Source organism: Aspergillus tanneri (assembly GCF_003426965.1).
Source record: "Aspergillus tanneri strain NIH1004 chromosome Unknown AapTan_7_pilon_pilon_pilon, whole genome shotgun sequence".
NCBI classification, from domain to species: domain Eukaryota; kingdom Fungi; phylum Ascomycota; class Eurotiomycetes; order Eurotiales; family Aspergillaceae; genus Aspergillus; species Aspergillus tanneri.
The window spans coordinates 2,002,783-2,019,543 of record NW_022984634.1 but is presented as its reverse complement, the minus strand read 5'-3'; the positions used below and the strand labels follow the sequence as shown (position 1 = coordinate 2,019,543).

The following is a 16,761-nucleotide window of genomic DNA, read 5'->3' as shown; positions in this document are numbered from 1 at the left end:
TTAATGGCCCTCGAGCGTTCGGCGCTCCAGGCCGGTCTTGGCATCCCACAGCTTAATGGTCTTATCACTGGAGCCTGAGGCCACTGTCTGACCGTCCGCGGAGAAGGCCACCGACAGAACCGAATCTGAATGGCCCTCGAGTGTCTGGTGCTCCAGGCCGGTCTTGGCATCCCACAGCTTAATGGTCTTATCATTGGAGCCTGAGGCCACTGTCTGACCGTCCGTGGAGAAGGCCACCGACAGAACCGAACCTGAATGGCCCTTGAGCGTCTGGTGCTCCAGGCCGGTCTTAGCATCCCACAGCTTGATCGTCTTATCATTGGAGCCTGAGGCCACTGTTTGACCGTCCGGGGAGAAGGCCACAGACCGAACCGAATCTAAATGGCCCTTAAGCATCTGTAGCTCCAGGCCGGTCTTAGCATCCCACAGCTTGATGGTCTTATCGTTGGAGCCTGAGGCCACTGTCTGACCGTCCGGGGAGAAGGCTACAGACTCAACCGAATCTGAATGGCCCTTGAGTGTCTGGTGTTCCAGGCCGGTCTTAGCATCCCACAGCTTGATAGTCTTATCGTAGGAGCCTGAGGCCACTGTCTGACCGTCCGGGGAGAAGGCCACAGACCAAACCCAATCTGAATGGCCCTCGAGTGTTTGTAAATCTGCACCCTAGAAGTCTTCCATTCGTGGTACCGTACATATCCACCTAGGAATATCTTTTTCAAATTTTCTTCTAATAATTGACTTTTTGGGAGAGAATATTAGTGCAGAACAATAAAGTTGAAGTGGAGCAGTATTTGCAATTTGCATGTTTTTAAGAATAAATTGTTTCGCGTCATATAAAAAATCCACTATGTCGGAGGCTGTGTTACTCTAAAATTTCTGTTTTAGTGTATAGAAGTAGTAGATTTCCCAGGCACTTACCCCTATAGCTAACTGCAAAGTGTTTATAATACTAATAGTCTCTGAGATTAACCCCATTAGACTCATTGCTTCCAACCAATGGAGAAAATGGATTTTTAAGAAAGCAAAAACCTTAGAAGTAGTAAGTAACTTGCTTTGTTCCACATGAGTTACCCAGTAGCGACAGGAGTATCGTAGTTCATCCGGGAGGCATCGGTTAATAGTCTGACGGGTAATACCTGCACGCTGTATTCCGTAACTTGGTAGGCCACATAGATTTTGTTTGAGGCAAGTGTTTATAATGCGAAGGCAATGTAAAGCTATGCCCCTGTGCATGTTCTCCTCTTCCACATGGAAGGTGCTTTTCGTGTTAACAAGGAAATCTCGAAATGATAAATGTAGAATGCGGACTGGCGCATCTAGGTCCTCTGGTATACTAAGAACCGAGTGTAGCATACTTAACAGATTACTGATATCTTCTTTTGGCGTATCAAGAAGCTGCCAAGGGCATTGATCGAGAGTGGAGTAGCAAGAATAATAATAGTCCCAATAATATCTAGGAACTGTTTTACAAGTTCCCTTGACTCATCCTCGTCGTCAGTAGTGAGGAGGTGATATAATATAGGTAGGTATATCTTCTCCATCTGGGATGCAGATGTGGCCGCTTTTGATTGGAGAAATTTTGCAAGGCGCCTTTCTGGAGATAGCTTTCCTTCTCCGACAAAGCGACACACTGTGGCAGCAAAGATAAATAAGGGGACAGCCATTGCAACCAAACTTTCTATAACAGTATCTCCAGGCCAGTCCGAAGGAAGTAATCGCTCGTCTTTTATTTTTAAAAGTCTATCTTTTAAAAAGAGACGTATATCACGTTCAATCACTGGTTTAGGAAGCTCATGGAGGACCAAGTCCTGATGGTTATTGTGCTTTTTAAAGCCAAGGCGGATAGCAAGTTCAGGTCTGCTGGTCAGAAATATTCGCAGCTGCATAGAGTTAGATTGCTGGATCCGGGGTAAAAGTTGAAGTATAACTTTAATGTCGCTTTCTTGTTCGCATTCATCCAAAGCGTCGATCACAATCACAGTGATAGCAGGCTGATTTAGATTAAGGCTTAACAGTGGTTGAAGAAGAAGTTTGTCAAATTGCTCACTAAGAGATTTTGACGAAATATTTGGATAATTCTCAATCGCTTTTAAGACAAGGGGTGCTAGATGCCGATGGCTGGTTACCAACTGTCTTGTAATAGTTGATATTAGTCTTTCTGCATTGCCACGGTCTGCTTCGCCCCTTTTAAAGAAGAAGCTCGCGCCTAGTTGCCCTTTCTCCTTAAAGGTCTTGGCAACTGTTCGGGCGATGGTAGACTTTCCTGTTCCTGCCATGCCATTTAACCAAAATATACACTTTCCATGTGGCGAAACAGCCCATTCTGCAATTGCTTCACGAAGCTCGGTTCTAGTGCCTGGAAGACAATCATCTTCATGCTGATCTGTATATGAGTCCAACTCGGCTCCACACGCAATAGGTAGCTTGTCCAGAGGGTCTGCACTTGGTTAGTAAAGTTCCCCCAACTTAAAACCTTATATAATATACCTTCATGAAGACTGAACTGAGCATTAATTGTGCCATTATTAATCCCTGTTTGCATTCCAGAATTAGGATTAGAAAATGATATCGTAGGCGCCATGATCGTGATGGTAACAAATTATTTAGAAATCGTTCGTAATTACTATGAAGCGTTTTGGTTAATATGGTTTTCTTTTTGCAAGAAAGATAAGAGATGTCCTCCTTTTTTCCCCCGTAATAAATACTCGACCCCTCCTTGATGTGTTGGCACGGCTGAATAACCGGGCTATGGCGACTAACCATAGGCCGGTTACAGCCAATCATGTTAATAAAAAAAATACCATTCCACAGCTCAGCTAAATGCAGTCTAAATTTGATTATCCTCTGTCTCTGTTACCTATGCTATTTAACAAGAGGATACAACTTAGATAAATAGCCTTCCCGAAATCACAGAAGGATTCCTGTTTATGTACTTGTCTCAGATGTGTGGAACCTTCGATCCAACATTCTGTTTAGCTACAGTGGCTCACTGACATGGTGATCTTCCACAATTGGATGGGTGCCGTCAGCCGGGCTCAGTGTCGGCCCGAGCCGGATCCATATTCCAGTAATTTCCATGCAAACTGGACAAATTACTGAAACGAGAGCCTGGCTGATCTGCCAAGTTGTCAGCAAATCCTTCTATCACCAGCATGTCAAAGCAGCATTTTAGGGTTATTCTTGATTAAGCAGGCTGGGTAGTGTAATACCATGGCCCTGCTTATTATTCTACTCGGCCTGTCAGGTATATCTGCTCTCGTAGGACACTCCCTTACACCGGATATTGATAATGACCAGGGCCGCCAGGGTCAGTTTAATGCTTGTTACGTGGAGAAACAGCAGATTGCATATTTTATTGATAAACAACTTTTCCGTACCAGCTGAACGCATCCCTGTACCGGACTCGGATAAAACTTTACACTCTTTGTACTGTGTATGATTGCCAACTAACAGTAGATCTCCTATCAATAGGAGTTCATGCCTATATTCATAGTGTGACGGCCAAACAATTTGATGAAATTGGTGCTATCTCAACGAAAATTTCATGCGTAGGAAGGAGAAAGAAAGGTGGTGAGGGGGCGGTGCGGAGAAGTAAAATAAAACTAGATACAAACAATGCAAACAGACCATGTGCACCGTCACACATAGTACTAATATTAATGACAACCCCACTCTTTCAAACGGTGATGACGTGTATGTTTCACATATGAACAGCGGCCCGATAGAAACCCCTCTTTACCAGCTGAAATTCTGATTATAGAAGAGTCAACTTCCCCGCTATAAAGTACAACAACAAAACAAGGAATAACGATAATAAATATTTATAACCAATAAAGCTGAACAGGGTACAAGAGTTTCCGACCTTATGGCTGAATTCTTAAACTATCCAATTCTTGTTAGTTGGCCCACTTGCGTATCTCATTGACAAAGCGACGGGCAACGCCGATTTTCACTCCGTGTTTAATAAAAAAGTCCGGGTCCTGATCCCCAGCGATTTGCTTAAGATCAAGACTATTTTCTAAGACAATATCACATGCCTTGTCAATGCCGTCCTTATATCTCTAAGAAACCACTTGCGATTTTTGCCAGCTGCTGTACTCTTCCACTGCTACTTCAAGGGGGAGATCTGGAAAAACGATGGGATCTATGGGCTCTGGACCTGAGTGTGGCAATAACGCTGGACTAACACTTGGTGTAGCAAGCATAGATAACTGAGGAGATTGTGACTGTAGAAAGTTGATGTTGATTGGAGGACATGCTGATTTAATAGAGGGATGCTTTACTGCCTTTTGTTGCCTTTCAAGCCGCTGGCGCTCTTCCGCGAAGAGTTGTTCTCGAATATCACTAGGAACATTATCATGACATTCAAGATCATGACCATCTTCTACGAACTTGACAAGGCGTTTTAGATGGTGTGTCCTGAGTATGTAATGCTTTTTTCCGTGAGGATCCTGCCAGCAGTATCTGTCTTTATTTTAACATGGGGGCCCAGGACAACGCATCTTTTTATAGACGTCTCGCCAGGCTGAAGGCTGCCCTGAGATATTTTCAGCATCAATCCAAGAGTCTCGCTCAGAAAGCATCTGCTTTGTTATTAATGTAGCGCTCCTTTTGTCTCCTCTACTAGAAAAAGATGGGTTGTTGTCATCACTTATATAGCTAATGGAAATATCAATTCTAAGCTTCTTGCCCTTGTAAATTAGATCACTCCACTTAAGAAGCTGTCTCTCTATAACTGTCCAATCAATATCAGTACTCTCAAATTGCTGGTGAAGATCAGGTTGTGATCGGTATTGTAATACTAATGCCACAATAGAAATGTTATCTAGCCGAACACGTTTGTTAATAAAAACTCGCCGACGTTTAACTTTTTCAATTTTGTCTTTCAAATATTCTTGCCAGTACTCTCTTGGTTTTATCGCCAAGTCAGGCTCTGTGACTCTTGTCACAGATCAGCCGTTCAGGGCAACTTTCCACTCAATCAGGTAATGGATACAGACTGGTGGTTGTTTATCATAAGACCGTTCCTTATCCCATACAGCCAGCGGGATAAACTCTAGTTGGATTATTTCAGGTGACTGCGAGACATTCCTATCGTTGTGGGATCGTCGGTCTTGGGAGGGACTACACAGATGGCGTGGGCGAACACCAAAGCTACCAGGAGTGGGGGCATATTCCGGAGTTCTATCCCATGGTTGAGGGGCTTGAAATTGGGAGGCGTCATCGATATGGAAAGGGCTGTATGACATTGCCCAAGGATGATAAACGGCACTGGTCAACCTAGAATTAGTGCCCTCTCATGTCAGTTCCTACATAAGGCACCCAATAATAACATATTTTGTAAGGGGAAACTGTGCTGACAGGCCGAGTAAAATAATCAACAAAAACATATATTCCAGTTTACCACGGTCAAGAAAATTATTCCTGTCCCACTCAAGTTAGAATAGCTCCCCAAATTGGCACTTCTGACAAGTGAGAGGCGACAAAGATGGGTGTTGACAGGTTGCCAGATCCGTTAGGCGCTCACGTGCTGCTTAATTAGTTTGCGTGGAGGCTTCCAGTTAGGGAAGGCAAAATGTAATTTCAAAAATTGAAATTTCATGAAATCTGGCCTCCTGAAATGAAATCAAAATCTGTGAAATTGAAATTGAAATTAAGCTAATCCAAAATAGGCAATATTAAAGGTCATGTGCTTTGTTACCAGAAGCTCCGATCCTCTGCTGTTGAGTAGGTTGTTGATAATGGTCCGCCACCCCATGAGACCATTCAGACTGACGCTTTACTCCGCTACCAGTACCACTACTTATTTCAATACCATGGATTTCGCCCGTTCTGATAGAAGCTGAAGGCCTGGGACATGTTAAAAGGGGATTTGGTACAGATTTTGTCTCAGTATGCGAATTCGAAAGCTGGGGGGGACTTGAGGCTGAATTTAACACGGAATTCAGTCTTGAATTTAATGCAGAAACAAGTGCCGGGTTTGTTGCAGTTGAAGCTGAATTTAATGCAGAACTTAATACTGCAATAAGTGCTGGATTCGACGCTGGTTCTGGTGCTGGATTTGGTACTGGGTTCGGCACAGGGTCCGGTGGAATATCCTCCTCAGAGTCTGAAGTATCAAGCACCTCTAATAGATAGTCCTGCACCTGCTTACGCTGCAGTATTCTTTCTATCTCCTGATCTTCCTCCTCAAGAAGCATCTCTTGGGTAACGGTAGGTGGCGAGTCTGCACGAAATTGTCGTTTGTTAATCTGTATATAAAGTAGCTTCTCAACTCGGTGAGATTCAAGCCGATTCCGGATCTTTGTATGCTGCAGATTCATCTGTGAAAATGCTCTCTCAGCTGCAGCAGAATTAGCAACAGTATTACACAGACGGCGAGCAAAAGGAGCAAGAGTAGGAGCAAATTCTGCCTAAATTAATATAGGTAAGTATCTTGCTTAATAGCATATAGCTTTAACTTACTGCCTCAAGCCAAAAGAGAGCTGGTGTTCTTGCTTCCCAACAAGAGGAATTATAAAAAGCACCTGTTCTTTGCCGGAATGCCAGAAATTCATGCCATGCAGTAGATCTTCCATCTTCGCTTTGAAGTGGTCGTAAAGCACCTTCAATATGGCGTCGTGCGCTCTCATCAAGTTTGCCAGGAACTCTTGCTGGATCAAGATGATACGCTACCCAGTGAAGTGGCTCTAGTTGACGTAGCATTCGAGTCTGCCAACCAGTGCCATCTAGATAAGAATAAAAATCATCTTTAAAGGATGTCTGAGCAGCAAGCGTCCGCAGAGTCTCATGGAGGGTTAACCACCGCTGCGTTACCTCCATGATTGATGAATTTTGGGCCTCAGATTCCTTCTGAGCAATATGCAGAGGCTTAAGGATTTTTATTAACTCCTTTAGCTCCCACCAAAAGGCATGAGATTTAGTTGTTCTAATCACCTCTTTCCCTTTTATGGTAGAAGCAGCAGGAGTAATAAGAGCCCACTCACAAACTGCTTCCTGGCAATCATAAAGAGAAGTAAGCATGCCATATTGAGTACCCCATCGGGTAATAACTGCTGCAATTAAAGCCTTTCGATGGCCCCATTTCTCAATCTGCTTTGCTTGCAGCCTTGCATATTCAAGAGGAGATTGGTGAAAGAACACCACAACTTCAAGAGCTGATTTAAAAACCCCTTTTACTTTAGGGATCTTAGAAGCATTAGGATCAAGAATATCCTTCATAATCAGCTGTAGACCATGAGAGTCACAGGGAATCATAAAGGCATGCTTAAGCTCTGGTTTCTCTGACAAAATTTGCCATACTGCCTTCATAACACAGCAGGTATCCGTTGAAATGGAATTAATCCTCTTCCAGTCAACAACTTTATCAAGCTCCAAGAGAATATTATGGAGCCTTTCCAAAATCCATTCACTAATTGTAGCAGCATCAAGCGTCTTATCTTCCATGTCATGTAGATGAAGAAACCATGATTTTGTGGGTGTTGTAATAGTCATAGCAATAACCCGTTGAGAACGTATATTTGTTGTCTCATCTACAGAGATATTTAGAAACTGACTTCTCTGTAGCTCCTTCCGAACTTTCCCTTGTATCTCGATATATGATTCCTCCAGTAAGTCATCAGCGATTCGATGGCGGGATGGGATTTGGTATACGGGATTTAGAGCATGAATAAGATCTTGCATCTCTTGTTGCTCGAAAAGGCTAAAGGGCCTGCCTCCTGTAAAACACACCTGAGCTAGTAAGCGATCAATACTTCTACTTGGTTTAGAGGTAGGGAAGCTTAATGGTTTCTGTCTCTTTCCAGGAGTATTCTCGGGGTCCATAAGAGCCTGCGCGCTGCTACATTTCTTCACGTGCTCGCACTGGCGTGTAGTGTTTTTCGCTCGAACTTTGAAGCACCCAAGGCATTTTACTTGCGGGACCTAGCCAAAATTAATAAAGCGTACGTGTGGACGTGGGTGTACAGTCACCTTTGTGCTGCCCCTTACTACTTCAAAGCACTTCTGAAGCTCGATCTCGGTGTAATGGATCTTGTCAGGAGAATCTTCAGCCATGCTGATGTTGATAATATTACTAGTTTAAAATCCTCCCCGTCAATATATATATATTGGTAATGGTTGCTACCAGTGACACTAGGCATTTTAGATAAGATAAAGAATTGGGCAGAATCTGGGCTGGATAGGCTCTTATTGGCTGCAATACTCTCACCGCATATAATGACTAATCAAAATAAGCCCCTTGAAATGTAATTGAAATCGATAAAAAAGTTGAAATTTCAAGATTTCGTAATGAGCTCGCCGGTATTGTCATTACACCAACACTACTTCCAGTCTGTTCTAGAGGTTAGTAGAGGTTAAGACGTGTATTAATACCAAGTTTTGTAACTAAATATTTCATAGGTAATGAAACTACAATACGTTTATTACACTATTGAAATATATCTAACCATATATGTACTAGTATTTTCTTGGCACATTTTTAAGCAATGATCAAGGCTTCTTGGTAGGCAAGGCAGTTTTACAAGGCACTGTACTCACAACTACTGACAACCAGCTACAACCAAGGGAAACCAGGACTAACTATCAATAAAACCCACAGATATTCGAAGTGCACAACTAAATGCAACGGTTTGTAAGTTACGCATAGTTAGATACTTGTTATATTTATTATAATACTAGTATCTTGCTATCGTACAATCGAATAGGAAATAGAAGATACCATCTATAATTAAATTAATCTAGTTCTATATTTATTATACTACTAATATTGAATTATCTTAACACTATATTAAATTATCTATTTCACCCATAGAATATGTCTATATAGAGATTAAATTTAAAGGGCTGGGGCCTGTTTGCCTTCTCGGGCCTATGGTCCCTGTTGCCCCTGTTGTCCCTATTGTTCCTATTGCCCCTTTTGGCCCCATTGTCCCTTTTAGCCCCATTGGTCCCGGCGCCTGGGTAGTGGTGCGCGAGCATCTGAATCTATGGGATCGCAGTTGGACCATGTTTAGCCTGCTTGCGTAATTTTTTTTTTATTTTTTCACGATACTTCGCATCGAAGATCGTATTATGGCAGTGGATATGGATATTATGACTCCAAGAGCCTATTCTCTAAGCGCAGAACATACTCTTACTTGCCTAATTTCGTCCGAATGGTCATTCATACCCCTCGAGGATCCATATCGGGTGGAAGAAGCTTTTCTCCATTAAACAGTAAGACGCTTCCTGATGCTTCCCTGCTCCTCACAAATCCGAAAAAAGTCCAGAAAAGGGGAGCCCGGCCGTAACGCTACTTAAGCCCGCTTAGGTCCGTCTGCATCCAGGAGCCAGAAAACTCCGAAGCTTGGTGACCTCTTCTGAGCCGTGCGAGACGCTCCGATCTACGACCTCCACTGCCTCCAAACCCCTGGCTTTACGCTAGAACAACGTGGGTGGCGCGCTATTTGTGCTTGTGATTATACAAGCGTTTACTTACAGCACATATGTCCCTGCTCGGTGATAAAGTTATCATTTGAGTGGGATAGGCCCATGGCCTAGCAGACATAAAAGGGCTGGACAGACTGGGCCAGGACGAGACCGTGCCTTGGAATCTGTCTTTTATTTTAACGCACATCCGGCTCACTGTCTTTTCACGCACAGAGAATCCAATTAAGTCACCATATTAATACGTAATATGTCGACTCTAAACCGCTCTTTGTGGCAGGAGCAGGCAGGTGTGCCTGGCGTCCTCCGTGAGGGTTCCATTCCATCCAACATTGCAGATGACGAGATCTTAGTCAAGGTTCACGCCTGGGCTATGAATCCTGCTGACGCTATGGTCCAGGACGTGCCTTTGCCATTTATTAAGTATCCACTTATCATGGGAGAGGACGTCGCCGGCACCGTTAAGAGTGTCGGCTCTGCGGCGAGGGCCAGATTTCAACCTGGAGATCGTGTTCTAGGTCTGGCTCTAGGTGCTGCCGTCGCGAAGCCCGAGCAAGGCGCATTCCAGGACTATGTGATTCTCGACCATAATATGGCGTGCAAGATTCCTGACTCCCTGTCGTTTATCGACGCCTCCGTCTTTCCTCTCTGCATTGCGACGGCTGCCCAAGGTCTGTTTTCTAAGGACTACCTTGGCCTGCCATACCCTACGATCAACACCCCCGCTAACAGCACGGGTAAATCCATCCTTATCTGGGGTGGCAGCTCGGGCGTCGGTAGCAATGCGATTCAACTTTGCAAAGCAGCTGGGTTTGAGGTTCTTACCACATGCTCTACACGGAACTTTGAGTATGTCAAGGGTCTTGGTGCCGATCAGGTCTTTGACTACAACGATCCCAATATTATCCACCGGATCGTTGCGGGACTGGACAAGGGGGAATGCATTGGCGTCTTGCAAGCGGCCGGTGATGTGGCGCCATCCTGCCAGGTGGCACATATATCAAAGAAAAACCTGCGTGTGGCCGCTACGAATCCAGTACCTGAAGGAGTGGCCCCCGACGGCGTTGACGCTAGGATGATATTTGCCTCGGAAAGTGCGGTTATGTACCATGAGACAAACCCGGCCACCTTTGCTGGATATCTGCCTGAAGCACTGGCTGCAGGTGTCTATAAGGTTGCGCCAGTTCCGGATGTCGTGCCAACCAAGGGTCTCGAGGGCATTCAGGAGGCACTGGATCTACTTAAGAAGGGCGTTTCGGCGAAGAAGCTAGTGACATGCGCTAATTAGGAGGCAAGGGTGTGTTGTTTATTATGGGACAAGGTTTTTAGCCTCTATGTATGAGTTGTTTACTGTGGTGTGGTAGATTGGATCTCATCTTATTTACTGAGCATATGCGTGATTGAATTGGATACACTGTATGTCATCCGGACGCCCTATGCAGAGAATGTGTCTAGAACGTGGCTTGGCCGACTCCGGGATGCGTATAGCACTGGAAAATTCTGACCGACGAATCGGAGGTTTTACTGTAATGTTTTAACCCTATCAGGCTTTATCTTAATCTCTCCGACACCGATGCAGCTTCGCATGGGCCGAATATATGTGATTTCTGGTAACTAGCATAAAGAAAAGTCATATGGAACGTGTGGTTAAATTAACACACGGGAATGCATGCTATTCAACTGCGTCTTAACAACACTGGATTCCGGATGAAAGTATTGCAAGCTTGTGTTAATTACCAACCTGAATGGTGTGAGTATCCTAGGCCCTATTAACATAATTACCCTTTCTGTCTGACACACTTCCCTCCTCGAATAGGTGATGCACGCCCTCTGCACGGCAGCCGGCGCTACGCCTGCAAATTTTGTTGTCCGAGCCTCAAATATGCTGTCCGAATTTACCTGGACTCCACCGCCGGATATGAGTCTTTTCTGGCCGAATTCTTAACAGCCATCAGCACAATGCTTATAGTGGTAACAACAGCTACTGGTAATGTACTTGCGACGGCAGTAGAGGCGTTCCTCGGCGGTATGGTAACCGAAGGCCTCAACGCTATGTCACAGCCGGGTAACTACGCTCAGAAAAACTTGAGCACGTAATTCTGTCACTTCTCTCTTATAATTCTCGACTGGACTGCTGACACGATCAAACAGCGAAGCTTCAGACTGGGCAGGCAGTCTCCGCTCCCATTACACTGACATGTGGAAGAATACCATAGACAGGGGCCACGAGGACATGTTGAAACTCTTTGACCATGGAGTCTTCCTAGCTCAGCAGGATATTCCCATTGTCAGCCCAGCCGCAGACAATCAGATCACATTGGGTCAGGTGGAGGGGTATGTACTTATGTATGGGATGCGGCTTTGGTGGATAAGCTCTGGACTCAAGATGCGGTGCTTTTAAATACCCACAAGTTGTGGAGAATGGCAGGTACATTCAATCTGCCTATCTGCGATCCATCTGGAACTTGGTCATTGGATGAGTTTTATAAGAATATTGATTATAAGGGGTATGGGTGGGTTGCTAGGTACGACCTCCCTTTACGTTTGCTCTATCTCTTTCTCAACCTTCTACCCCGACCCTAATTCTAGGATAAATGCTGATATCATCCGTGTGAACAGTATGTGTGGCTGCCAAGGTTACACGGATAAAAAAGGTGTCAAGTTCTCCCACTTTATTAGCACAGGCACTAGCTGTTCCTGCGGCAGTAGTCCGGGATGTTGCGTAAGCACTGGGGGTGTGTCTATCTGTCCGGATAAATTGGAGGGGGAAATATTGACCTGGTCCCCCGCAAACTTGACTAATTCTAGTGTGAGCTTGGCGTTGTGACGCTGTATATCTTTTTGGTGGAAGGTTGAGCAACGTGCTACTGGTGATTAGTTCGTTATTATATAACTGTATATCGAGCCATAGTTTATCTAGTCGTCGATTGTATCTTTTTGATACTGTTAGGAATGTACTGTGTGTGATTAAATACAGTTAATATGATCCGTCGTCTTGCTATTATCTACAGGATGCACTGCTTTAGTGCTTGGATTGTATCATGTTATATTCATGTGCAGTGCGAAGATAAACCACAATAAACAGCGTTCAGCTTACAACCGGGCAAGTATACTACATTCCCTAAGGCAAATCGACTCTATATACAACACCGCCAAATCCCCAACACGGCGGGATACACCCGTCTCTCCTTTACCTAGAAGGTTCTACATAACAACATCCACCCAATAACCGAAGTACATCAAACAACCCCATCACAAACATAATACCCCAACCAAAGTACATCCACTCCCAACCCCGGGATTCCACTTCTCAAACTGGGCCACAGAAATCTCCGTCCCATTCGCAATAGAATCACAAGTATCCACACTTCCCACATCATGGAACTTGTTACAGTTTCCCACCATACCTGCCTGAGTCGGCGTGGGCGTACTTATCCCGTTTCCTGCGGTAGTTGTAGCTTGTATCCGATAACCCCCGTCAGACGTAGTATTCAAGCCAGAGAGATGAGCAACCGTTCTGGGGTTGTTGTTGCGGGAGGAGGTGTGGTGATGTGGAGCCGATTACACCAGTGCAGACGTAGTACCCTAGCCAGAGAGAGGAGCAGCCGATTCTGACGCCGGGATTCCATTTGTAGAAATCTGATAGCAAGATCCCGGCTGATTAGCGATTGCTGCGCAGGTATCTCCGCTAGATACATCGTGGAATGCGTTGCAGTCATGGTTCTTCTATGCAGGCGAGTGCACGCTCGGATCAAAGGCAATCAATCATATCGACGAGACCATGACGGCCTATCGGGACTAAATAGTACTGGAAGGATATCGCAGGTAGCAAGACAAGGGTGGGCTATTCGTCAGGGTCGGCGAGGCTACATTGGTCGTCTACTCGTATGCATCATGGCAGTTTGTTCACAGCTACGATAGCTGATGGAGAGTCCCCGGCCCTGGACTGTACAGGCCCCCTTGTTCATTTCTTCCTCTATACGTGGCGGCTTCGTCCGATGCCTATCGGCCGATGAACGTCGGAAAACCTCGACCTGGAGCTAATGGAGGTATAAAACGGCTCGACCCGCTGGTTCGGAGAAGCCGGTGAGATTGCGGGTCTTATATCGGTGTGCTAGATATTGTCGTGAACTATTCCTATCATATGGCGCTAGACTGTTGACGAGTATGGAGTGACTCAGGAGTGAACCATCTACTATAAGCCACATGGAATCATATCAGCCGTTCGAGAAGTGCCAGACAAGAACACATCTGGCGACAACCGTCCTGACCCGTCTATACACCATATATTACGGAAGGCTACAAGGGATCACCAACGGCCCAGGGCGCCGCAAAGCCCAGCCGTGACTCCTGCAATACCGAATACGAGTCGTCCTGCGCAATCTTAGGAATTGACTCCGACATCCAACTAGGATTCGCAGTTTCCGCGGATGCCCAGTTTCCGGCGTCATCGTCCAGCCCCAGCAGGTTCAGCAACGGGCCCGGCCAAGACGAGCTGCCACTGGAACCCATCGGTGTCACCGACTCGGACGCCTGTTCTTGTGTGGCCTTGATAAAGAGCTGAGTCACCACATGCGCTCCGGTCGCGGCCATCTCGCTGACCTCGGCGAGCATCTGCAGCCGACGGAGTGCCTGCTCCGCCGCTTGGAGCGCCTTGCCGCGCGTCAACCGTCCTGCCTTCACGCCCAGAATCACGGTATCCTCATCGCCTTGGTCGAAGGGGAAGTCCCTGTGGCCGCAGAGACCGAGCAGGAGCACGGCGGCCTCAAAGGTGTTGAAGATGATGGCGGCAAAGCGCGTATGGGAGCCGCCGAACATGGCGTGCAGTGTCGTGACGGCCTCCAGCTCCACGAGGGCTGCCAGGGCCAGCCGCTTCTTCTGCGACTGCAGCAACACCTGTTTGTACGGGACGAGGCGGGCAATCTGGGCGGGTTTGAGCAGCAGCAGCGGACGGAAGTTCCAACAGATGGAATCGAAGATGGCAATGTGCAGGAGCTGTCGCTGCATCGGCAGCTTGGGTAGACGCGCGTCCCACTGGGTGTCCGGCTCCAGCGCAAACGCAGGGGATAGCGTCGGCAGATATTCGGCGCAGAACTTCTCGTATCGTTGTTCGCCCTGCATGGGGTCGTACCCGACATTTCGTCGCGGTCCGAAGCTGCGCCAGAATCGACCCAGCTGCACTTGCATAAGGCGCTCGGTGAAGATATCCGGTGCGCTGGCGTCGCTGCCGATGTCTGGCACGAGACGCAACCGGGGAAGGGTCTCTGCCACCAGATCGTCGGGCAGAAACGGGATCCGATCCAGCTGTCGGGATAGATGGCTGTCAAGGACGTAGAGACTGCAGAGCGTCCTCCGCTCCATCTCCTTTTCCAAGTTCTGCGCGCCATCCGCCCCGGGAAGAGGAGCATCAGCGTGGATGCCTGCCTTCTGGGCTGCGCGACTGGACGAGGCAATGCCCTCCCAGAATCGGTCGGTTCGGCACTCGCACGAGAATTTGAGGGCGAGGAAGAGAGTGTGCTGAACGCGCACTAGCGACCCTTTCCAATCAAGAGACAGGCAGGCTTGAGCGAGACTGTCGCCCACCTCGCTGCAGGTGTTGCGGATGTCAGTGAGGGAGAGCCCGCCAATACTGCCCACAGTATGGGAAGGAGCCGGGAGAAACTGCGCCGCGTACGAGCTGACGCGGAGGATCAGAACGGCAAACTCGATGTCGGGAACTGTAAACGGTTGGTCTTTGGTCCACCATTGCTGATACTCTGCCAGGAAGCTGGGGGCATGGATAACCTGCTTCATCCTGATGCCAGGCTCGGTTAGCGGATCCTCGCTCGGACCATTGACAGGTGGGAAAACGCATACCAATTCAGCTCATACACAAAGTACTGCACGAGGAAGTCAAGCATTTGACGATGGGGCATCCGGCTGAGATCGCGTTCGATGCTCTGGAAGAGGTAGGTTGGTGCACTGGTCTCGTGTCCATTGCTGTCACTATTACCTTCCACGTCCCACTACACGAAGAGACTGGGTTAGCTGTGCCAACACTAGCGGCGTCCGTCGCAACAGTAATCAGCTGGGGCATTACCCTCCGGAGCAACGCCAGAGCAAGACATATACAAGCTCGTACTCACGAGGCACAAGACAACCTGGTGAGAAGGCTGGGCCAGAGGTAACTGCAGCGGCAGCAGAAGCGCCAGGGTCGCGGCGAGCGGACATTTTCACAAAGGAACAAGCAAGAGGCAACTATAGGGGGCCGTAGTTAGCAACACTGGCTACGACTTAAAGGAGATAGAAGGATCACAAAACCCGCAAAGAGCTCTAGCTCTGAGGGGTATCAGAAAGCCTCAGATGCAGAACGGCTTCAGCTCCAGAGGACAGAAGAGCCTCAGACCTGGCAAGAGGACCAATCCCAGCACAAAAAGCCAGATGACTCTAAAGGAAAGGTATAAGAGAGGTTATACTAAATGAACTTACTAACAATAGCATGCGGCAAGAGCAGAAGGACTGGACAAGCTGGTAGAGTGAGAGGTAAGAGAGAGAGAGAAAGAGGTTATATAGTGGGAGATCAACTCAAGAGATCTGAAAGACTCAACGTCCACGAGGCAGCAATACCAGTGAATCAGGTACCGCCAGCGGAACTTCACTTCAGTACTAGTGAAGATTAATATAGTGACTTCTGCCTTAACTGCAGAACCACACTACATTGCCAATCTGAGGCCATTGGAAATGGTAGATGTTGTGAAAACCTTGACACCGTCCACGGTGCACAGGGGAAATGGGGGATAGGGCAGGAGAAGCTATACCAGCTACACGCACGTAGCCTACTAAGGGGCGTATATATTCAACTAGATATGTATACAACGTCTCATATAGATGCCACACTCACTCCAACGTCAAATGGGATAGGGGATTCGGGGGTTGACAACGTTGTGCGTAGCTAATAGACATCATTGCTTGGTACCCCCAACTGAAGAGGAAGAGAGTGAGGTCAAGTTGTGAAGGAATGGAAGATTTTATAAGGGACTAGCACTGAGGAATGGAAGGTTGGGGGAGTAGTAAACAGGACTTACTACTCTGTAGTTTACTTATATTTACCTCAGATGGGTATCGCATGAATCGAGCTAGAGGCTGGAGAAAGTTACCAATGCTACCTTCTCACGTACAGTACTCCTCCATGACTCTGCTAATAATAAGGGAACTTGAGGCGATTGCTGTTTCAACAGTTTCTTTCCCTTTTTTTCATTTTTCTTTTTTTTTTTTCAGATCTGCCAAACTCCGCCCTTCTATTCTTGAAAAGGTATTTAAATGATTGTTTAGATGGTTTCTTTATTATATTAATCA

General features: G+C 46.6%; 4 protein-coding genes across 4 annotated transcripts; 2 read left to right on the top strand and 2 right to left on the bottom strand.

Moving 5' to 3' along the window:
• ATNIH1004_007252 (WD40 repeat domain-containing protein) lies at positions 1-984 on the bottom strand (the record flags this gene model as incomplete). The annotated part of the gene is made up of 2 exons (XM_033571877.1): positions 1-663; positions 919-984. The coding sequence occupies 2 exons, from the start codon at positions 982-984 to the stop codon at positions 1-3; spliced, it is 729 nt and encodes a 242-aa protein (XP_033425192.1).
• Positions 985-9,676: 8,692 nt separating this feature from the next.
• ATNIH1004_007251 (zinc-binding alcohol dehydrogenase family protein) lies at positions 9,677-10,714 on the top strand (the record flags this gene model as incomplete). The annotated part of the gene is made up of 1 exon (XM_033571876.1): positions 9,677-10,714. One exon carries the CDS (start codon positions 9,677-9,679, stop codon positions 10,712-10,714), a length of 1,038 nt encoding a protein of 345 aa, XP_033425191.1.
• Positions 10,715-11,091: 377 nt separating this feature from the next.
• ATNIH1004_007250 (uncharacterized protein) lies at positions 11,092-11,827 on the top strand (the record flags this gene model as incomplete). Its single annotated transcript, XM_033571875.1, has 3 exons — positions 11,092-11,176; positions 11,243-11,519; positions 11,578-11,827. 3 exons carry the CDS (start codon positions 11,092-11,094, stop codon positions 11,825-11,827), a joined length of 612 nt encoding a protein of 203 aa, XP_033425190.1.
• A 1,898-nt stretch (positions 11,828-13,725) lies between these two features.
• On the bottom strand, positions 13,726-15,636 carry ATNIH1004_007249 (fungal specific transcription factor domain-containing protein; the record flags this gene model as incomplete). The annotated part of the gene is made up of 3 exons (XM_033571874.1): positions 13,726-15,220; positions 15,283-15,431; positions 15,538-15,636. The coding sequence occupies 3 exons, from the start codon at positions 15,634-15,636 to the stop codon at positions 13,726-13,728; spliced, it is 1,743 nt and encodes a 580-aa protein (XP_033425189.1).
• Positions 15,637-16,761: the final 1,125 nt, after the last annotated feature.